The sequence below is a fragment of the Euleptes europaea genome, chromosome 9 (assembly GCF_029931775.1).
Source record: "Euleptes europaea isolate rEulEur1 chromosome 9, rEulEur1.hap1, whole genome shotgun sequence".
In the NCBI taxonomy this organism is placed as follows: Eukaryota; Metazoa; Chordata; class Lepidosauria; order Squamata; family Sphaerodactylidae; genus Euleptes; species Euleptes europaea.
Genome location: NC_079320.1, coordinates 88,922,356 through 88,946,376, shown reverse-complemented (window position 1 = coordinate 88,946,376; position 24,021 = coordinate 88,922,356). Strand labels below are relative to the sequence as shown.

The following is a 24,021-nucleotide window of genomic DNA, read 5'->3' as shown; positions in this document are numbered from 1 at the left end:
GTTGGTAACTCAATTTACTACTGACCACAAAATCATAACATCAATATGGAATAATTGATTAGGGGAGGCAAAGTGCAGCAAGATTATTACAAAACAAGGTCAAGCACTCAGGCACTGCTAAGAGAGAGCAAAGCATTATCCCTCTACCCTGGCAAAAGAAGACAGTCTGAAAGGCTAGCAATGTCCTTGGAACAAAATCTCTGCTCAGTAAAAGTTGACTTTAGACTAGATTTTACAGTTCTCATACATATGTGTGTGTAAAGTGACGTCAAGTCGCAGCTGACTTATGGTGACCCCTTATGGGGTTTTCAAGGCAAGAGACTAACAGAGGTGAGCTGGCATTGCCTTCCTCTGCATAGCATCCCTGGTATTCCTTGGTGGTCTCCCATCTAAATACTATCTAGGGCTGACTCTGCTTAGCTTCCAAGATATGAAAAGATCAGGCTTGCCTGGGCCATCGAGACAATGGTCTTGTCTGCATTCTCATTTTCCTTGCTTGCGTGTTGCTGTTGCTTCGGGGGTATTTTTCTGTTCTGCACATGTTTTGCTCCCTCTAGTGGTCGATGTGATATTACACCACTTTATGTCTGGCATAAAAACCTGCAGTTTAAATCTGCAGGGAGATATGCTAGACACAAACCAATGTGATATTGACTTGACCACTAGAGGGAGCAAAACACATGCAGTACAGAAAAATACCCCCAAAGCAACAAGAACAAGGAAGGAACAAGGAAGGAAAATGCAAATGCGGAAGAGCCCATCGCTTGGGAGAACAGTCTTCTGCCTGCCAGTTTGAGTGGAGTGGCAGAGCCAAGGAAAAGGAGCTTAGAATGTATGAAGCTGCCTTATACAGAGTCAGACCATTAGCTCATGTTACCTTCCTCTGCTTTTTCTCTGTAATAGAGTGTTCTTCCATGCAAGTAGGGCTGCTGAAAAAAAAATTCGGTAGAATTCGGATTCGGCAAAATTCAGTCTGTTTTTATTCGGGCAGTGCCGAAGTCCGAACTCCCCCACTTCGGATCCCTGAAATTCGGGGGGGGGGATCCAGAGTTTGGGGGAAAATTCGCCCCCCCCCCCGCGCGCCTTCAGGGGGATTCCCTGAAAGTGCGCGGGGGGCCCTTTAAACAGATCTGCGCCTCCCAGCTGGGAGGCGCAGATCTGTTTAAAGGGCCCCCCAACAAGCCCCTCTGCGCTGTCTGCGCAGGCAGTGCAGAGGGGTTTAAAGACACCCCCCCCAGCCTTGCCGGGACTCCCAGGAAGGCTGGCGGGGGATTGTCAAGCCCCTCTGCGCTCTCTGCGGAGAGAGTGCAGAGGGGTATAAAGACCCCCCCCCAGCCTTGCCGGGACTCCCGGGAAGGCTGGCGGGGGGCTGTCAAGCCCCTCTGCGCCCTCTGCGCAGAGAGCGCAGAGGGGTTTAAAGACCCCCCCAGCCTTGCTGGGACTCCTGGGAAGGCTGGCGGGGGGCTGTCAAACCCCTCTGCGCCCTCTGCAGAGAGAGCGCAGAGGGGTCTAAAGACCCCCCCCAGTCTTCCCAGGACTCCCAGGAAGGCTGGCGGGGGGCTGTCAAGCACCCCTGCACCCTCTGCACCCCTGTTTCTGTGAAATGTGGGTGTCAGACTGAAAGGTGTCAGGGAGTGAACTGCAGTAAGGGAATCTATTCTAAGAGTCTGGGAGTAGGCGGTTTTGGTCTAGCTCCCAGGGTTGGTGAATGAATGGAGAGGAGACAGGAAGAGAGCTGGAAAAGTAGGAGGTGACTCAATGGAAGGAAATGGTTGCCTATTGGGTGGCCGCCTAGCAGTTGTAACACAAATGGGAATAGCAAAACTCGAGCTGAATTTATAAGGGAAAGTATAAATCTTGTTGGGAAATATGAGGGAGGGAGAGCAAATGATGGCTAAGTATAAATCTTCTTTATTTGTTTAGATAAGGTTCGGTGATTAGCATTTATTAGAAATCTCTGTTGCAGCATACAATATAGCTCCGGCAAAAACCAACAGCTTTATGACAAGCAGAATAGATTCCCCCTTCCATTGTGTTCCATCATAATTCAACAACAACAGACAAATCACCAAGAAAAGGGGCTGGATTGAATAGCTTATCTGTGCCTTTGTGGGACATGTAAGATTGGCAGGTGAAAGCTAGACGTAAAGAATAACACATTTTTTTTTAAAAAAAGTCTGCAATTTTAGACACTCCAGAGAACTCAGACAATGTTTCCATGGCAGACTGAACACGCTGAATGCAGGCTCTTCCTGGGAAGGATGGTGCTCTATTTTTACCCAATTTTTTTATGCTTGAAAAAAGTCTTGGAGAAGAGAACTAGTCACAAAGGCAAGCGAATTGGCCCTGGGTACAGGCTCTTGGACTGCAATCAGGATGAATATTTTCCCCCTGAACTCCAATGAAGAACTGCAGTATGGAGCATTAGCAATTTTCATGGCTGGGGAGGCGATGTAGCACGGTTATGTAAGAAAAAGGGGGTTCACCATTCGTTTCTAAAAAATATTGTTCTGTGCTTTCACAGGCAGTTTCTGTAAAGGACTGGAAACCACTGTGAGCAGCATTCATAACTGTTCCCCCCCCCCCCATTAAATTTGCTTTCAGGGGGACAATCTTTCCTCTCTACTTAAGTTAAACTTAACAGGTCAACCACCATGCCTGCCCGTCAGTATAATTGTTTCATTCAGAGATGTGTAGGCCCTACCTGGCCACACAGGATGGGAGAGAGGATAGGTTTTATCATTATAGACAGTTTTCCATACCACAGATTGACAAGGAAGGGATGCTCCAGCCCCTGCATGATCTGCAGTTCTCGAAGGACATTCCGGACCTCGTCTCTCTCAATGCATTTCTGTTTATTCATGTATTTCATGGCGTACATTTTCTTGGTGTCTCTCTTCTGCACAATGCACACCTAATTGGTGTTAAAGGAAAAGAGGATTCACATCAGCTCCCAAAAGTAGAATCATAAAAGTGAAATTGATATCTCTGACATATTTAAACCAAAACAATGACAGATACAGAAGTACATTTTATTTGAAACAGCCCCACTTCTGTGATAACACAGTTCCTTACCTTCAGCTTGGAGTATGTCCAAATTACTGAATTACTTTTGAAACAAACAAATAAAATGTTGTGAAAAAATTCTTTAAAGTAGCCTGACCTTTGCCAGTTGCCACACAGAGATATATGACCAGGAAAGTTTTGGGGGGTTATTTTTGAGAATGGCATTAGGGCTGCCAGCCAGCTAGGGTTGCCAACCTCCAGGTACTGCTATAAATCACTACCCGTGCTGTAGACTATGGTAAGAAGGCAAAAAAACAGCACTGGAGCTCCAAGTGAAAATTGAACTCTATGGCATTGAAGTCCCTCCCCTTCCCAAACCCTGCCCTTATCAGGCTCTGCCTCAAAAACCTCCCACCGGTGGCAAAGAGGGACCTGGCAACCCTACTACCAGCCCCCTAGAGGGGGCTGAGGATCCTCCGCCCTGTCTCTCATTGCCTACTGCCATTCAGATGGCATGACATCACTTCCAGGGAAAATCCAGAAGAGATGTCAGTCCTCTCTAGGAATCACCAAAAACTGTACCAAAGAGTTTCCAGTGATTCCTAGAGAGGTGTGACATCACTTCTTGGTTTTACCAGAAGTGATGTCCCACCATTGCCGACACTTCCCCCATGTCCCCATTTCCCAGTTTCCTGAATGGCATCCATCTACATCTTTTTGTCAGGTTACATATAGTTGATCTGACACAGTTCATTCCTTTTAACATGCCAACCCCTGGTGGCTCGTTTTCCAAAGCGCTTTTTGCATGTTGTGTTTTTACGCTGCTTGTGTTTTTAATTGTAAGCTTCTTGGAGCAGGACAGCATATAAATATTCTAAATAAATAAATGTTGACTTGCCTACTGCACGCTCCCATTCGTTTCAAAGAGACTTGTGCAGGAAAACCTCCCCACGGATTGTATTTAGTGCTGTACCTCCCAATATGCAGCAGTGGCCAGGGATTTGAGAAGCAAGCGATATGCTTCACAGCGCAAAATAGAGTTTGAAGTTTCAGGACTAAATTTAAAGGTAATTTTAAAAGGTCAGGCGGTGAAATATACTTGATACAATGAACAGAGAATTGGAACTTGGAAGTAGATTTGCATCTCAACCCGAATGATGCCCAAAGTTGCATACAGTAAGGACTGAATCTCAAAGGTTATTTTGCTTCTAAACTCTGATGAAACTATAACATTTCATACCAAGGCAATGTTCAAATATGTATTTATATACATATTGTTAATTAAACCATGCTAGGGGAAGAAGAAACACAACCACCACTCTGCTTTCGGTTTTTGTCCTGAAACAAATACATAAGGGAGGCCCTTTCTAAACAGAAAAGGACTGTGAACTATACCACTGTGTCTAGAGTGTACTATCAGTTTGCTGCATGTATTACACTATTGTCACTGCATTGTTTTCTACTGTTGTAATACCATTTTCTGCGTTGTATCTGCACTCTGTGCCATGCCTGATATTGTATGCTCCTTCCGATTTCTGTAATCCTAGCCCTAGTACATTTTTATTAGATTGCATAGATTTACACTGTAATCCACTTTGAGACTCAGTGAAAAAGGTAGACTGTAAATAAGTAAAAAAACACATAATTCTGAATGCCAATGTTAGATTTTCCTCCCATTGCAATATTATTTGCTTAGCTTGTGTTCTGTTACGTAGCTTTGCCAACTCTGGGTTGGGAAACTCCTGGATATTTAGTGTGGAACCTGGGGAGGATGGGGTTTGGAGTGGGGGAACAACGTCAGCAGGGTATAATTCCACCCTCCAAATAGGGTTGCCAGGTCCCCCTTGGCTACTGGCAGGGTATGGGGGGGGGGTAGGGTTGCAAAATCAGGTTGGGAAACTTCTTGAGATTTAGGAATGGAACCTGGGGAGGACAGGGACCTCAGTGGGTACAATGCCATGGAGTCTACTCTCCAAAGCAGCCATTTTCTCCAGGGGAACTGATCTCTGTAGTCTGGGGATGAGCTGTAATTCCAGGGGATCCCCTAACCTGGAATCCTATTGGCTGCTCTAACTTTCTACCCCCACTCCCATCCTCCCCTGTCTATAGGCTGTTGCAGTCCACATGGGCTGCAGAAGCCTAGCAAAAATGCAATCATAGAATCATAGAGTTGGAAGGGACCCCCAGGGTCATCTAGTCCAACCCCCTGCACAATGCAGGAAATTCACAACTACCTCCCCCACACACCCCCAGCGACCCCCTACTCCATGCCCAGAAGATGGCCACGATGCAAAATGCCATCTGATAGTGGCTGTTTAGGATCTTTTCATTTGTTATAACAATTGCAGACTGTCAAGCTGCTATCTCGGTTTCGTTATTGCCTCCGTCTCTGTACTGTATTGTCTGCCCCCCAAGGTCGCATGCCTAAGCCTGGGAAAACTCAGCTCCTGGGAAACTGTATTCCTGCATGTAATCTCCCGCCTTTTCCTGCCTTATAATATCTCCCAGCTAGTGAGCCTTTCATAGCTGTCATTTTATTCGTTTGCACTGTATGCCTATTTGATCAGTAAAAACCACCTGTTTGGACTCTATATGACTTTGTGGTGATTTCTGGTTCTGTGGGCCAAGGGCTGACATTATGACAGCTATCTCACATCTTCACCGTTCTCTTAGCCAGGCTGGAGCCCAGGGGGGTTCGCCTGCCACTTGGATGGGAGCTGTGCAGCTCTCCAGGTGATCTACTACCCTGGAGCCCTTCTCAGAGGACCCTACTCTGTTACAGGACTTAATCGCTGAACTTTTCCGGACGAACCGAGAGGTTTGCCGCTTGAGGGGACTGGTGCACGCGCAGTGGCAATCTCTTACAGGACGTCTCTGGATGTTAACATCGGAGGACACTGATGCTCGTTTAGATCTTCAGGACTTGGATCAATTACTGGACGATGCCCGATTGGCGACTGAGGATTTACAAATATTAACTGGACTTTTGGATACTCTTATTTCTCGACAAACTCTTTCTACCATGGCGGGAGCCCCGCCGGAGGGTTTTTCCCTGATCCCGGATGCGGCCAGCTGCCAGGCTGAGGCCAAGCGAGTCGCTGTTAGCACCGCTCTTCTCCTTGTGGAATGTACAAAGGACACCCCGGTAGCCACCTTGACTCAAGTTTTGACCCCGACGTTTGGAGCCGAGGCATCCGCACTAGCGGTTCGAGTACAACCTCTGCTGGGCGGGGAAGCTGACCCTATACTCTTGCTCCTCGAGACAGAACTTTTGCCGCGCATTACAGCAGAGGCTGCCCTAAGACTTGAGAACGCCAAAGTTCTTGCGGATCAGCAAGCCGCCGAAGCGGCTAGGGTCGCAAGAGAGAGAGAGGCGGCGGAAGCAGACAGGGCGGCTGCAGCACGGAATCAGGCGAACGTGGACACGCGCCCCAAGGACTATGTACTGGGACTATCAGGTCTAACTTTTTCCCCGGCGTTTGCCCCGTCGCGTGCGACCCAACGCGCACGCCGTTTGGCTGACCGACGTCGAGACTCAGATGAGTCTGAAGACGAGGATTTATATGGGGATAGCTCTCAATGGGCCACGAGCTTCCGAACCAGTAAGCCTCATCTTACTGGTGGCCCAAGTGAGGAGGTTCATCTTTTACGAGCCCAGAATCGGGAGCTCTCCGACCGTGTTGATCGTCTCCAAGAAGTAATGGAACTTATGCTTCACGAGAACAGGCAATTACAACAAACCCTGATAGCTCAGAGACAGCCCGTTCCGATACCGGGTCAGGGGGTACCCGTACAACCACCCGCTAATGTGCCTGCTCCACCATTACCTCCTGGAGCTCCTGTTGCTCCTCCGCCCGGACCACCTGTGCAGCCACCGGCTAATGTGCCCGCTCCACCCTTGCCTCCTGGAGCTCCTGTTGCTCCTCCGCCCGGACCACCCGTGCAACCGGGTCAGCCCGCGCCCGGTCCTTGGAAGCAACTCAAATTGAGGACTACGTATGACGGATCTCTTGAGACTTTGCCTTGTTTCTTGCATCAAGTGGACAGTTATATGCGAGAACAAGGTCAACTTTTCCCCACGGAAGATAGCCGGGTGCGGTACGTAGCTTCCCTCCTGACAGGCAAAGCGGCTGATTGGATGGTTCTCCAGTTTGACACCCGCTCTCGTGCGATTCGTTCCCTCAACAACTTCATGACTGCCCTGAGAAGGAGGTTTGAGGACCCCTTCCTGGGAGAAAGAGCCAAAACGGAACTCTTACAATTAAAACAAGGCTCTGCTACAGTTCGAGAATTTGCCGATGAATTCCAGCGACTGGCAAGTAAAATTGTAGGTTGGCCCGAGACCACCCTAATTCATCATTTCAGGGAAGCCTTGCATCCTGACATTCTGAACTGGTCTTACATGCGGGGCGATCCCGATACCCTCGAAGGCTGGATCCTATTAGCCGAGGAAGTGGAAAGCCGCCGCCGTTTTATTTCTCTCGTCCGTCAAAAGCACAAGGAGAAGGGCACCCCAAAACCTCAACCCAAGGCACCACTGCTCGTCCCACGTAATCCCCCACGTCCGCTCCAGGAACGTGAAGCCCGATTTCAGAGGGGTGCCTGTCTTACATGCGGAGAAATGGGCCATTTTGCAACCGTTTGTCCACGCCGCCAGGAATTATTTCGTCCCAGCACGACAACCCGCGCCCGAGGTCGTCCACCACGCAGAGGCACCGCGGCCACCCGCAGCGCAGCTCCGGGAAGGCCCACACCCTCTGCACTCCATGCCGGGGACCCAGCCTCCCTGCCTGCTTCCAACGACCCCGCCGGGTCTCGGATTACAAGTGCCCCATTGGGGGACAGCTTTCCCTCTTCGGATGAGGAAAACCCTTGGATTTCTCCAGCCTTAAACCTGGAATCTCCCCTCGACTTGTCAAAAAACGGCTCCGGTCTGTGGTGAATGGAGCATCTCCACAGACCTCTCAGGATCTTCCTATCAAACCGAATGCTCCTACCAAAATCAAAGAAGTGGACTCCACCGTCTACGTAGATGCAGTTTTACAACAACTTAACGGAGGTCCTCAAATCCCCGTCAAAGCACTAATTGACTCCGGTTGCTGTCGCACTCTCATAAGCGAAGCCACGTTTGCTGCACTCAGAGCCGACTCAGAGGCTTTACCCGCCCCCGTCCAATTTGCTCAAATGGACGGGAGCCAATTCCAGGGGGGTCCAGTTGACCATCGCACCATAGGGGTGGCAATGGGAATTGGTTCCCACTGGGAACAAATAGACTTCACTATAGCCCCTATCCGATTTCAAGTGGTCTTGGGGATTAACTGGATTAAGGGACATAGTCCCAGTATTGATTGGGACACAAACACTATCTCTTTCGCTAGTCCCACCTGCGACCAGCATCGGCAAAACTTTGCTCTGCCATTTCCGCCCGTTCCAGCATTAACATCTACTGCCCCAGTACCACCGGCTCTACCCACTGTGTACCGGGACTTTGAAGATGTCTTCGACCTTAAGGAATGTGATGCCTTACCCCCCCACCGGGCCTCAGATTGTGCGATTGAAGTAGTAAAGGACTGCACATTAACCAAAAGTAAGATTTACCCTATGAGCGCTTCCGAGCGCACTGTCCTCCGGGACTTTTTGGACAAAAACCTCGCCAGAGGGTTCATTCGCCCTTCGAATGCCCCAAACTCGGCCCCCGCGTTTTTCGTCCGGAAAAAAGAGGGCGACCTTCGCCTGTGCATTGACTTCAGAAAGCTCAATGCGGTTACCCAGACCAACGCCTATCCTATCCCATTAATATCGGATATTTTGGGACAATTACAGGAAGGCCGTGTGTTCTCTAATTTAGACTTGGTGGAAGCCTACTACCGAGTCCGTATCCGCGAAGGAGATGAGCACCTCACTGCCTTCTCTAGCTGTTTCGGAATGTATGAATTCCTTGTGATGCCGTTCGGTTTAAAAGGGGCCCCGGGGGTCTTCATGCAACTCATCAATGAAATCCTACATGACCTTCTCTATCGTGGGGTGGTGGTCTACTTAGATGACATTCTCATTTATTCAAAAACTATGGACGAGCATGTGACTCTGGTCAGGGAAGTTCTACAACGCCTGCGTAGCCATCAACTGTTCGCTAAACTAGCTAAGTGTGAATTTCACCAAAGCCAACTCACGTTTTTGGGATACATCATCTCCCACCAAGGTCTTCGCATGGACCCCGCCTAAGTCCAAGCCGTCCTCGATTGGACTCCCCCCACCAACCGCAAGCAAGTACAGCAATTTCTGGGATTTGCAAACTTCTATCGGGGATTTATCCCTAACTTCGCCCAAGTGGCTCTACCCATTACGGACCTGCTGAAAACTAAGGGGAAAGTAAGCTCGGCTGCCTTGCCCTCCGCAAAAATCCTATGGACTGAGCAATGCCAAGCCGCCTTTCTGGCCCTCAAACGCCTTTTCACTTCGGAGCCGGTGCTACGGCACCCAGACCCAAATCAAATGTTCATTGTGCAAGTCGATGCTTCCGATGTAGCCATGGGAGGGGCTCTCCTCCAACAAGGACCGGACGGTCTTCTTCACCCTTGCGCTTACTTTTCAAAAAAATTTGCGCACGCTCAATTAAACTGGCCCATCTGGGAGAAAGAGGCCTCTGCAGTTCATCATGCACTGACTTTATGGCGGCAATTCTTGGAAGGGTCTAAAGTACCCTTTGAAGTTTGGACCGATCACAAAAATCTAGCTGCCCTCACGGGGTCCCATAAGCTATCGGCGAAACAACAACGGTGGGCGGAGTTCTTTGCTCAGTTCCGTTTCACCCTGAAGCACGTCCCTGGGAAGCAGAACGTTCTCGCGGATGCCCTCTCCCGTTTACCACAATATCCGGTAAAACTCGAAAGACCCACCAACTCTCTGTTCACCCCTATGCAACGTGGGGCCCTACCTATGCTGGCTGTGCAAACCCGATCCCAGCATCAACACACCTTCCCTAACTCGCAAGCTCCGCCAGCCCAACCGGCTGCCCAGCCGCCACCGCAACAGACCGGAGTTCCCGCCCCTCCTACCCCTCCGACCGCTCAGCCGCCTGCAGTCTGCGCGCCGCCGCACGTAAGCACTAACCCTATAACTGTTTCTCAGATCTCCAGGACCGACGGGGGGGCTCCCTCCAAAATCCCCATCTCCGAATCCTTTTTAACTGTCCTTCGGGACCAGTGCCTTTTAGAACGTTCCGCTCATACCCTACCTCCTGGCGTTTTGGAACAAGGGGGGTCCTGGTACAAAGACTCAAAATTGTATGTACCCAAAGCTCTCCGGAAGGACGTTTTACATTTAGCTCATGGAGCCAAAACAGCTGGGCACTTTGGGTTTCTGAAAACCCTTCACTTATTGCGCAGACAATTCTGGTGGGGGGGAATGCGTTCCGACATTGACTCCTTCATCCGCAGCTGTCCCGTTTGTGCCGCTGCGAAACGATCGCAGGGCAAACCCCCGGGACTGCTACAACCTCTTGAAACGCCCAGCAGACCTTGGGAAGTAATTGCTATGGACTTCATGACTGATCTCCCTCTCAGTGGGGGTAAAACTGTGTTGTGGGTTGTTACTGATTTGTTTTCTAAGCAGATACATTTGATTCCATGTGCAGGGATCCCTTCTGCGCAAAAACTGGCCCGCCTCTTCGTGACGCATATATTTCGTTTACATTCGTTTCCGCGTAAAATAATTTGTGACCGCGGAAGTGGTTTCGTTTCTAAGTTTTGGAGAGCTTTCCTCAAGTTGGTGGGGGTGGAACAGGGATTGTCTAGCGCATACCATCCTCAAACTGATGGTCAAACTGAACGTGTCAATGCTGTACTTGAATGTTATTTGCGTTGTTATGTTAACTACCACCAGGATAACTGGGTAGAACTGTTACCTTTAGCAGAATATGCCTACAATAATGCCATGCATCAATCCACAGGTTTTAGCCCGTTTTTTGCTGTGTATGGACAAGATTTCAGTCCCATCGTTCCTACTGATGATGTAGAGGGGGAGGGGAACCCTGACATTGCCTCCTGGGCACACGCCCTCCGTACCACTTGGCCCTGGCTCGTTAGCAACCTCGACCGGGCCAAACGTAAATACAAAGAGCAAGCTGACAAACATCGCTCCCCCGGGGGTGATCTGCAAGTGGGGACTTTGGTTTACCTTTCCACCAAAAACCTCCGTTCCACCCAACCGTGCCATAAACTCAGCGCCAAATTCATTGGCCCTTTCCCCATTACTCGGGTCATAAACCCTGTCACAGTGGAACTGGCTCTCCCCAAATCCTTGAGGCGTGTGCATCCTGTTTTTCATATAAGCCTCCTCAAACCCCATGTCGCTTCTCCACGGTGGCATCCGGACCCACCGCCTACGCAACCCATCATGGTGGGGGGGGAAGAACACTTCGAAGTCTCCAAGATCCTTGACTCCCGTATTCACCATGGCACTCTCCAATACCTAATTCGCTGGAAACATTTCCCCCCTGCCCATGACGAATGGGTGCGCGCACGGGATGTCTCCGCCCCCGACCTCGTCGACGCCTTTCACATTGCTTACCCGGACAGGCCAGCCCCCTTGCGAACTGGGAGGGGGCCTTGAGGGGAGCAGAATGTCAAGCTGCTATCTCGGTTTCGTTATTGCCTCCGTCTCTGTACTGTATTGTCTGCCCCCCAAGGTCGCATGCCTAAGCCTGGGAAAACTCAGCTCCTGGGAAACTGTATTCCTGCATGTAATCTCCCGCCTTTTCCTGCCTTATAATATCTCCCAGCTAGTGAGCCTTTCATAGCTGTCATTTTATTCGTTTGCACTGTATGCCTATTTGATCAGTAAAAACCACCTGTTTGGACTCTATATGACTTTGTGGTGATTTCTGGTTCTGTGGGCCAAGGGCTGACACAGACAGACAGATCTTTTCTTCCTTGATCGTGGCAGCTCCTAGGGGTGTCTTGTCCCAGTTCCCACAGCCACCTCAGCCCTGAGATCCCAGGCTGAGGAACATTCCCTTTGCCTTTAAATCAATACCTTAGGGGAGTCACCAAAATTACTGCTTTTAACTAAACTATTAACCTGCACTGCAACTGCTGGCTGTGTCCAAGGAAATCAACCAGTGTCAACAAGGCTTCCCAACTGTCCTGGCCCAGCAAGAAATCCCTGTCTCTTGCCCTCGATAAATTGAAGATTGGGGGGTGGGGGGTGGGGGTGGAAATGGCCTCCATAGTGTCAATCTTAAGAATTTCTCCTAGTCTGTATGATTTTTACCATAGAGATTAAGGGGTAATAATAGAATCATAAAGCTGGAAGGGATCACCAGGGTCATCTTGTCCAACCCCCTGAATAATGCAGGAAATTCACAACCTCCTCCCCCCACACCCCCAGTGACCCCTACTCCTTGCCCAGAAGATGACAAAAAAAAAAAAAAAAAAAAACCCTCCAGGATCCCTGGCCAAACTGGCACGGAGGAAAATTGCTTCCTGACCCCAAAGTGGCGATCGGCATTTCCCTGGGCATGCAAGAAAGGGCCACGAGAGCCAAGTACTGACACAACCCTTCCTGCCCTCCCTCTTGTGATGTGCCTAAGTTCACAGAATCAGCATTGCTGTCAGATGGCCATCTAGCCTTTGCTTAAAACCTCCATAGAAGGAGAGCCCACCACCTCCCGAGGAAGCCTCTGTCAGAAAGTTCTTCCTAAAGTTTAGTTGAAAACTCTTTTGATTTTATTTAACTAGGATAATCCTAGTGCATAACCCAGAAGTGACATCACATCCTCCCCAGACCCTACCCACCCCAGCTATTGCCCCTCCAAATGACCCCGCCTGTTTCTGAGGCAGTGCTGGGAAGCCATAGGGCCCTGGCAAGTCTTTCCCCTGACCTGCAGAGGGAAATTGGAAAATCAAAGCTGGTCAGACTCTGGAGACAAAAATTTCCTACTTGGCCCCAAAGGGCAACCAGCTTCAACCACTCTACTAGTAGGGCTGCCAACCCCCAGGGGGGCCTGGAAATCCTCCCAGAATTACAATTCATCAGTTCCCTTTGAGAAAATGGCTGCCTTGGAGGGTGGGCTCCAAAGGCATCACATCAGCCCTCAAATCTGTAGGAATTTCCCACCTTGGACTAGGGTGGGAACAAGGGTGTCCAAAGAGGCTATAGGCCTGGAGCAATGGCTGCTGCAGCTTCCTCCTGATTAACATGTTCAAAAGTAGCCACATTGGTGTCTCTTTTCCCCATAGCAGAGCAGCAAAGCCTGCACGGTGAGGCAGGACTACAAGCAGCAGCCTTCTGGAACAGCACACAAGTCTTGATGGAGTATTATTCTAATTCTGAAGGCAAGAAGACACCTGATCTGACAGGACTGGTTTTGGCAGCCCAATTAACTACCATACACAACAGGATACGGTTGCTACAGCAACCGCTGTAATTTTAGGGAACATCTAGAATTAGACAGCGAGTCCAAACAGCAGCAGGAACATAGACCAAATTGCTCAAACATCCTGCCCCTTCCCAAATACTGGCCACAATTAATAAATAAACATATTTTGGAAACATATTTTAAAAGCATTAGGATCAGAGGAGGAGCAGTTCTTAGAACGGGGAGGAGAGAAGACCCATTTCTACTGGCCTGAGCTTCCAAATGTTGTCCCAGCTCTTAAAGTGATGATTCACACAAGCGTGTGATAGCAGAATATGCCAAGGACTTAAAATTTTCATGCAAAGCATGTGCTGGACCACTGAGCTCCTCCCTTGCCACTATTTAAAGCCACATGTTCTCCTAGTAGGGATCTGAAATGAGAAGTGGTTTTCAGCCTATTCCTGGGGGGCGGGGGGTGAAGCTCCATAGGAGCCAGTGTGACCTCCGCTGGCATAAGTGCCCATTTAACCTAGGATATCAGGCACTTAACACCATCCTGGGTGGCACACATGCTGGCGCTTGGGAGGCCCAGAGCAGTAAGGTTGCAAGCTCGGGGTTGGGAAATACCTGGAGGTTTGGGAGACAGAGCCTGAGGAGGGCATGGTTTGGGGAGGAGAGGGACTTAAATGCCATAGAGTCCAATTGCCAAAGCGGTCATTTTGTCCAGGTGAACTGATCTCTATCGGCTGGAGATCAGTTGTAATAGTGGGAGATCTCCAGCTAGTACCGAGGTTGGCAACCCTACTGCCAGATGTTTTTAGAAAGTGGTGGGGCAAGGTAGGCCTTTTGCCCAGAATGGCTTCTGATTGAAAATTGGAGATTTGATTGGCTGCGCAGATTTTTAAAAATGTTGCTTTGGCAGCAGCTGCCACGACAGCACAAGGATCTGCATTGTGTTACTGAAGTTAAGCTGTGGCAACCATTTTGTGACTGGCTCCGCCTCCTGCGGCAGTCATTTTGTGGCAGCCATTTTGTTGCTGTGCCCACCGTGCTGTTTTGTTGCTGTTTATTTACACAATAAACAGGGCAGGACACTTTCTAGGGAGGAAGCCCTACTGGATAGACCTCAGTAAGATTCTGAGTAGACCTCCTTAAGGTTGCTCTGTGCATCAAAGAACAAAATAATGTTCAGCCAAGTTAATTGGACTGGAAAGAGATGTAAAAGCTAGCAACACCTCAACCCTGCATCTCTCTATTTCAATTAACTGGGAAGGAAGGCCTTCACTTAAATTTCTGTTATAAACAAGATGGCACTTACCTTTCCAAAACTCCCCTTCCCAATAGCCCGGAGAATTTGAAAGTGGTCAAAATTAACTGTAAGAAGAGAAGCAAAAAAGTGAGGTAGAAGATGAGAACCATTAGAGAAAGCTAACTGAAAAATGGATCCTGTGCCAGTCAGAATATGATCATAAAATCACTGGATTTTAATGGCTTTTTGGATTGGAAACTTCAATAAAACAATGATGAGGGATGCTTTGTCTATTATCTTACCTGTAGAAAGTGTCTGGGTGAGAATAAGGAATAGGCGTGTTGGGAGACTTATTCTGCCAAGAGCCCAGGGTCATCTAATTTCTTTATTTATTTGCAGGATAACCTCCTCTTTCAAAAGGTAGTTGCTTAGGGGGTCGGCTATTTTAGATTTGATTTTAATTTATAGGGAAGAGCTGGTAGATGAGGTGATAGAGGTGGGCACTTTGGAGAAAGTGATCATATTGTGTTAGAATTCTCTCTTTTATGGGATAAGTGCTTTTCCTGAAACATGTATGTTGGATTTTAGTAGGGCTGATTTTAGTAAATTTAGAGAGGTGGTGGGAAAGATTCCATGGGCAAGAGTGTTGGAAGAGAAAGGGGTATGTGAAGTGTGGGATCTTTTTAAAGATGAGTTGTTGAGGGCTCAGGCTATAGCTGTTCCGACAGGTAGGCAGATCCAAGAACCCAATGTGGATGAACAGAGCTGAAGAAAAAAAATTGTTTAGGAAATGGAAGGAAGGGTGAATTACCAAGGAACAGTACCTAGAAGTTGTTAATGCTGCAGGGTGGTTGTTAGGGAGGCCAAAGTTCAGAAGGAGCTAAGATTCAACAGGGAAGCTCACCATAATAAGAAGAGCTTTTTTGGTTATGTGAGGAGTAAACAGAGGATGAAGGAGGTGTTAGTGTGATCAGTCAAACCCCTCCCCCCGTTAAAAGGCGTCATGGAGGCCAAGGGGTCTCCAAGACTGACATCAGAGCAGGGCACTTCTCCCCCAAAATGGATGCCCTGTTGTGTTCAGGCCTGGGAGGGAAGGAGTTGGCAGCTGACCTCTTCCTCTGGCCTAAAGGTGTGCCTGGCTTGACAATGGGGCTAGCTACACCCCATTGTGTCACCCTAATCAGAGCTCCGAGCAGGCCATTACTCACCCTATCTGCAGGGGGTGCATTTTTGGGGGTAGAGACCCCAAACTTTCAGCAGAGCTTCAGACGAGCCTTCTTAAGAGACCCCCCAAGTTTTGTAAACATTGGGTCAGGGGGTCCCGAGATATGGGCTCCACCCTTTTTCCCTCCCCCCTTTTCCATTTCCGTGGCTGCAGGGGGCGCTTTTTTGGGGGTGCAGCCCCCAAACTTTCAGCATAACTTCAGACAAGCCTTCTTAAGAGACCCCCCAAGTTTTGTAAAGATGGGTTCAGTGGGGGCAGAAATATGTGCTCCCCCTTTTCTCTTTCTGTGGCTGCAGGGGGCGCATTTTTGGGGGTGCAATCCCCAAACATTCAGCATAGCTTCAGACGAGCTTTCTTAAGAGACCCCCCAAGTTTTGTAAACATTGGGTCAGGGGGTCCCGAGATATGGGCTTTCCCCTTTTTCCTATTGGGATGAATGGATCACCCGATCCTGTATGCATCTCCAGAGCGGCAAATCCAAGGCAAAACCTTCCGTGCTTAAATAGAATCGTATTGGATTACCCATTCCTCCCAGCCCCTCCTGATGGAACAGAAGACAGCCACAGTAAGATCCCTTTGGGGGCTTTAATCTATAATTTTTCTCCTGTTTGTGTGTGTGTGTGTGTGTGTGTGGGAAAGCAGAGTCTGTGTGTGTGTGGGGAGGGAGCAGTTTCTGTGGGTGTGTGGGGGGAAGCCAAAGGGGGCTTTCACCCATTCTGCCTGGGGTGTGTGTACCCCCTCGAGTCTCTATTTTGATGCTTGCTCAAAACTGGTTTTCAAATGGTGACTTAAAGAATGCATTTGCCTGGTCCCAACTCGAGTCCGATGCAAAAGGGGAAATTGCACCCCTCCTGCTCATTATGCATAGCTAGCTGCCTCTGTCCCTTTCCATGGTTTGCAAACTCCCAGGTGTCAGGTGTTGCTTTGCATGGTTGCAAACGTGTTGCTTTGCATGGTTGTGTTGCTTTGCAGTTGTGTTGCTTTGCAAACTTCTTCGCACCTGCCCCGCCCTTGCTCCCCGCAGCTCAGCTGTTTGTCAGGGCTGGGAGCTTTGTGTGTGGGCCCCAAGCTCTGCTCAGAGATGCACATTAAGGGTGGGGGGACCCCTTTCGGGGCCCATATCTCAGCCCCCCCTGACCCAATCTTTACAAAACTTGGCGGGTCTGGCAAGAAGGGTCCTTTGAAGCTCGGCTGAAAGCTTGGGACCTCTACCCCCAAAAATGCCCCCCTGGAGCTGCAGAAAGGTGCGGTTGTGTTTTTAATGGCTTTATTCGGCTGAATTTTCCCCCCGAACTTTGAATTCGCGCCGAATTGCACGGACCCGAAGTGGGGGAGTTCGGACTTTGGCATATCCCGAATCCACACGGTCCAAATTCGGCCAAATCCGAACTATACCGAATTTTTTTTCAACAGCCCTACTTGCGTGTGTATGTTCATTGCTCTTTGGCCCCCAATAACAGAGAAAGAAGTGGCCAGACTTATCAGAAATCTTAAAAAGGGTAAGGCTCCCAGCTTGGATTTCATCATTAGTGAACTCTTCAAGAGTAATATTCCTGGCTAGAGCAAGATTTTGGCGCCCTTCTGTTCTAATATCGGTAATAATGGCTTTATACAATAATCCTGGCTTAGTTCGATAGTTGTTCCCATTTATAAAAAAAATGTGGACCACTCTCTTCGTGAAAATGACAGACCGATTAGTTTACTGTCTTGTCTAGGAAAATTATTTCACTCTTATCTAGTTATAAAATTACAAACTTGGCTGACAGACAAGAAGATTTTTACGCCTTCCCAGGCTGGTTTTAAAAGACGGTCCTCTGTTTTGAACCATTGTGCTGTTCTTGCACATCTGGCTGGAAAATATTCTAGATCGCCTGGAGGTAAACTTTATGTGGCTTTCATCGATCTAAAAAGAGCTTTTGATTGTATACCCTGGGGCCAGTTTATGGGAAAAATTATTAAGGACTCTATTGACCGCCAGCTCCTTTGGTTAATATACAAAATGTATCAGAATAATACAGCACAGGTGAGATGTGGAAATAGTGGTCAATTAACCAAAGAGATCAAAGTGAACAGAGGTGTTAATCAAGGCTGCCTTTTGGGTCCTTTTCTTTTAAATTTATACATAAATGACATCGACAGCCACCTCTCTGGTGAACATTTTCATCCTTCTCACTTGTCCCAGATACTTGTTTCAAATTTGTTTTATGCAGATGATGCCGTGCTGATTTCAAGATCTTGTGTGGGTTTAAGACCTCTGCTAAATGCATTTGCTGTGTATTGCTCTCAAGAGTCCTTAGATATAAATTATCAGAAGACTAAGGTCATAGTATTTTGTAAAGGTGTTCCATCTGTATTTAGATAGGAAAAATCAAATGCATAATTATAGGATGGGGGAGACTTGTCTGAGCAGTAGTGTGTGCAAAAAGGATCTTGGGGTCTTAGTAGACCAAACACTGAACATGAGTCAGCAGTGTGATGCGGTAGCTAAAAAGGCATATGCAGTCTTGGGCTGTATCAACAGAAGTATAATGTCCAGATCACACAAAATGATGGTATCGCTTTACTCTGCTCTGGTTAGACCCCAGTTGTGTTCAGTTTGGGGCACCACAATTTAAGAAGGATGTAGACAAGCTGGAACATGTCCAGAGGAGGGCAACAAAGATGGTGAGGGGTCTGGAGACTAAGTCCTATGAGGAAAAGTTGAAGGAGCTGGGTATGTTTAGCCTGAAGAGGAGAAGACTGAGAGGTGATATGATAACCATCTTCAAGTACTTGAAGGGCTGTCATATAGAGGATGGTGCCAAGTTGTGTTCTGTTGCCCCAGAAGGTCGGACCAGAACCAACGGGATGAAATTAAATCAAAAGAGTTTCTGTCTAGACATTAGGAAGAATTTTCTAACAGTTAAAGTGTTTCCTCAGGGGAACAGGCTTCCTTGGGAGGTGGTAAGCTCTCTGTCCCTTGAGGCTTTTAAGCAGAGGTTAGATGACCATCTGTCAGCAATGTTGCTTCTATGACCTTAAGCAGATGACTAGAGGGAGGGCATCTTGGCCATCTTGTGGGCATGGAGTAGGGGTCACTGGGTGTGTGGTGGGGAGGTAGTTGTGAATTTCCTGCATTGTGCAGGGGGTTGGACTAGATGACCCTGGTGGTCTTTTCTAACTCTATGATTCTATGATTCATCTTGTCGTTTTTTATGGAATATAGATGGTCACTTAATTGAGCAGGTTAATACGTTTCACTATCTGGGAATTCTTTTCTCTTATAACATGTTTGGACAGGCCATATGACCACTGCCATGAAGCCAGCATCTGCACACTCAGCAGCCTTCCTGAGATTTTTCGGTCCTCAGGAGGCAATTATATACCTGCTGCCATCCAGGCATTTAAGGCTAAGGTAGCTCCGTTGTTATTATTTGGTGTACCTTTGGCTATTGCCAGAGTTAATGAAAAGTATGATTTCTGCTTAATTTCTTTTTTACGTTTCATGTCCAACATGGATTTCTGGTCCAGCAATTCATTTGGAATTTGCAGAAACATCCTTAGAAGCTAAAGCTTGGGTTGCAACATTCGTCTTCAGATTGGAAATTCTTTATTCTTCAGTGGGATGTTATTTGCATTTACTTGTTAAAGACAGCTTTTGCAGTTCATGGCAAAAATTAGTTGATGATAGATTGCAGAGACTGAGTTTGTCCTTTGCGGCTTTAAAGCAAATGGAATATCCCCTCTGCATGTAAACTGGTTAGATCTAGAATGTTGCACTTTGACAAATGGAGCACTGGCTGTAGAGCGCAACGGGTAAGCTCCTTATACCACCTGGGCCTCCCCATTCCAAGGACCCAGCCTGCTTATTATAAATTTTTAACTGTCCCTATATATACAATACTGTTTCCCCTAAGGCCAGAGAGACATGATTTTTAAAATGAAAGCTGGAAAGAGGGGGGCATGGCGAGGTTCTAAGGGGGCAGCGCCCCAAGTGTCCACTGCAGGGACAGACCAGAAAAATTCACAGAGGTGGCTTGCCATTGCCTGCCTCCCCGTAGTAACCTGTGTATTTTTTGGTGGTCTCCCATCCAATTACTAACCAGGGCCAACCCTGCTTAGCTTCTGACATCTGACAGGATCAGGCTAACCTAGGTCAGCCAGTTCAGGGCTTGTTGGGGCATTTGATGATCCCACACCCAAACATCCAGTATATTTTGAAACAAATAATATTTTTCTGTATAACGTCCCACCCCCTTGAACCCTAGATTTTAGCTGGGGCTGGCATGTCTCTTGAACTGCACAATGGCCAGCCCTTGGCTGTTGGATACAAGGATCGTTTGGAGCTTCGGTTGGCTTTCCTGAACTGCAAGTTGGCCCCCAGTCAGCCCAAAAGTGAGGCACCTGCTTTCACCTCATCATGTTTGTCAGTTGCATTAACCGTAGCTTTGGGATGGATCATATATGGCCATTTTGCATGGCTGGCTTCCACGCTGCTCCTCACTTGCCTTGGCATGGTTCTTTCCTGTGCTAACAAAGGCCCTCCCTTGGGGGCTGCGAATGCCTGAGCAGCATATTCAGCCATCCGTTCCACATGGTCCTTTCCCTTCAGTCCCATAAGATCATGAAATACAGCCATGTAGAAACAGCTTCCACGCACCTCCAATAATAACTATTTTTAAAGCCTGCCTATACCCTCTTGAAGTTGCCTTTTACACGGAAAGAACAGCAAAACTATCTTTTATTTTCACCTGGTGAGAATGCATGGGTTATGCTGCCACTGTGGGGGAAGAGGATAACTCTGTCTCCTATTCTTCCTAGCATTTTCATCATCAGTCATTTTCTCGGCAATTGTGGAGACAATATCTACACCAGAGAGAAGCCGAATGAAGCTGCAAGGCAGGAGGACAGTCTATTTTTCACTTGCAGTGATCATTACTCTTATAAAAGTGGTTTTCAAGGACATTTTAATCTTGGAAGGAAGACATTACACATCCACTTTTTGTAATCTTGTGTCACATTTCATTTATAACTTTAGCAGCTCCCAGTGAAAGGTTTTGACTATTACCAAGTGTATATAGACTGACCTTGGTTTTTTCTTCACATGGTACAGGGAAATGCATACCCTGAAGGACACACAAATTGTCTGCCTTCACACGACCAGCTGCCTGTCAGCTCACATTTGCCCTTATTATTCAATATCTGCCTCACTTGATGACAAGCAGAGCATGTGTGAAGGGACTCGCTGAGGTACACTGTATGTGCTCCAGCCACCAGGAGTGTCCTGGGAGGAACAAATGGCCCCAGAAAAGGGTCCTACCTCCCAAAGAAGTGAGGGAGAGAGGGAGGAAGAAAGAACCAGTCAGCCCGCCCAGCCAGTCCCACACCACACGGGGCCAGGCAGCTCTTACAGTATATACTGGGATGGAGGGCAAGTATTTTGTCTCCAGGTGTACGACTTTGGTTTGCTGTGGAAGGAGATTATATCAATTGTTGGGAAACAGGTCTGGCAAGCCACCTCATTCTACCACAGGGTGTGTGATTTATCCAGCTATCCCAGGTACCAAGCCACTAGACTCCAATGAATTCACCTTCATAATTTTATTCCAGCCTCCCCAACAGAACTAAGATGTATTTTACCACTTCCACCTCCATAAGATTTCAGAGCTATGACCATTTAGTCTTTTTGGTGTCTTTCCTTGGTTCCCTAATCCGTATTTCCCCTGGAAGCAAGAAGCCTTTCCCCTCTTGGATGCACAACTTAACAAGGTAAGGGGGGTTGTGTGTGTTGGCGAAGTGAGAGCAATACTGGGGAGAAATGCATTTTTTTAATTGGGAGATCTGATACTCGCGTATAAGCCGAGTTTTTCAGCCCTAAAAAAGGGCTGAAAAAGCCGGCCTCGGCTTATACGTGGGTCAATACGGTAGGGGAGGGGGGAGGGGGAGGGAGGAGGGAGGGGGGAACTTACCACCACCGCAGCCTTTTCCTGGCCGGGAGCGGCCTCCAGAGGCCCCGTGCGGCCACAGGCAGGCCGCCCAGCCGCCCCCGCCACCATTTTCCGGCCGGGAGCGGCCTTCAGAGGCCCCGTGCGGCCGCAGGCAGGCCGCCCAGCCGCCCCCGCCGCCTTCTCCCGGCCGGGAGCGGCCTTCAGAGCTCCCCTGCGGCCGCAGGCAGGCCGCCCAGCCACCCCCGCCGCCTTCTCCCGGCTGGGAGCGGCCTTCAGAGGCCCCGTGCGGCCGCAGGGAGCCCGCCCAGCCGCCCCCGCCGCCTTCTCCCGGCCGGAAGCAGCCTTCAGAGGCCCCCTGTGGCCGCAGGGAGCCCGCCCAGCCGCCCCCGCCGACTTCTCCTGGCCGGGAGCGGCCTTCAGAGGCCCCCTGCGGCCGCAGGCAGGCTGCCCAGCCGCCCCCGCCGCCATTTTCCAGCCGGGAGCGGCCTTCAGAGGCCCCCTGCGGCCAGGCCGCCGGGCCCGCGCCACTTCTCGCCGCCAGGAGCAGCCTGGGGGGGCCCTCCTGCAGCTGCAGGAAGGCCACCCCCGCCGGATTCGCCGCTTCCCGCCGCCAGGAGCCCGCCGCCAGGTAAGCCTGCGGGGGGGAAGGGGTTATAAGCCGACCCTCGGCTTATACGTGGGTGCCTAATTTTTCCCCATTTTTGGGGAGAAATTAGGCACCTCGGCTTATACGCGGGTCGGCTTATACACGGGTATATACGGTATTGTTGGAAGAATTGGGCTGGAGACATGAAATGAAACAAGAGAACAACTTGTAAAATTCTGTGAAGACAACAATTTGTGCATTGCAAACACATGTTTCAGGCAACCAAACAGACGGTTCTATATGGGGCCATCACTGGATGGCCAATATAGAAATCAAATAGATTACATATTAGGAAGCAGATGATGGTGAAGCTCTGTTCTCTCTGCTGAAACAAGATCAGGAGCTGATTGTGGGGCAGACCATGAATGGTTAATATCAAAAATTAGAAGAAAGCTGAAGAAAAACACCAAGACATTCACAGTGCCAAAATACAATCTAAACAACATTCCTGAACGGTTTAAAGACCACATAAAGAACAGATTTGCATTAGTTCAAGTGAAGGCAAGCTGGAAGAACTTTGGGATGAAACTAGAAATATTACTGAGGAAGAATGCACAAAGACCATTCCTGTAGCCAAAAGAAATGAAAAGATTTGATGGACGACTGGTGAAACTCTTAAAATTGCTGAAGACAGGCGAGAAGCAAAAGTAAAAGGTGACAGAAATAGAATTGGAAGTCTAAATGCAACATTCCAGCAAATGGCTCATAGATAAAAGAGAACAATTATAATAACCAATGTAAAAAAAATAGAAGAGACCAACAAAAAGGAAGAACAAGAGACCTGTTCCACAAGATCCAATAAAACAAAGGGAAATATAAAGCATGGTTAAACATGCTGAAAGATCAACATGGATATACATTAATGGAACAGAACAAAATAAAGGAAAGATGGGAACAATATGATGAAGAAATATACAGAAGAAATGAAAAGATTCCTTCAAATAAATATCTTTTAAAGAAGAACTGGCCATTTTAGAAAGTGAAGTGAAAACTGCACTCAAAGCAATTGGGAAAACAAGGAGTAGATGGGATATCAATAGAGCTACTTCAAGTCACATAAACGGAGTCCATCAAAATCTTAACAAGAATATGCCAACAAATATGGAAAACAAACAAATATGGAAAAAAAGCAATGGTCAACAGAGTGGAAATGAGCAATTTACATTATAATTCTGAAAAAAGGAGATGTCAAAGAGTGCAGCAATTATTGGATCATCGGTTTAATTTCTCATGAGAGTAAAGTAATGCTCAAAATCTTACTGTTACCACACATGCAACAAGAAATTCAAGCTGGATTCAGAAGAGGAAGCGGCACTAAAGATCATATTGCAAATTTATGTTGGTTACTGTAGCATACAAGATAAATCCGCTTATGCTTTATAAATTACAGCAAAGCTTTTGACTGTGTGGATCATGACAAGCCATAGTTGTTTTAAAGAAATTGGAGTGCCACAACATTTTGATGTGCAGCCTGGAGTCTGGTTACTGTTGGGACAGAATATGGAGAAACAGAATGGTTTCCAATTGGCAAAGTTGTCAGACAATAATATTTTTAATCTCCCTGTCTTTTCAATTTATATGCAGAACATATTATAAGAAAAGATGCATTAG

The 24,021-nt window shown here is 48.1% G+C and overlaps 1 protein-coding gene across 2 annotated transcripts in view; it reads right to left on the bottom strand.

Annotated features, from left to right (window-relative positions):
* STK32B (serine/threonine kinase 32B) overlaps window positions 1-14,732 on the bottom strand; it is a 64,140-nt gene extending 49,408 nt beyond the window's left edge. For both annotated transcript variants that reach the window (XM_056855618.1, XM_056855619.1), the window contains exons 1-2: window positions 14,682-14,732; window positions 2,763-2,914 (exon numbers count right to left, since the gene is read on the bottom strand). In XM_056855618.1, coding sequence (XP_056711596.1) covers window positions 2,763-2,881 — 119 coding nt within the window. In that variant the 5' untranslated portion in view covers window positions 2,882-2,914; window positions 14,682-14,732. The remainder of the gene's footprint in view (window positions 1-2,762; window positions 2,915-14,681) is intronic.
* Between the last annotated feature and the right edge of the window lie 9,289 nt (window positions 14,733-24,021).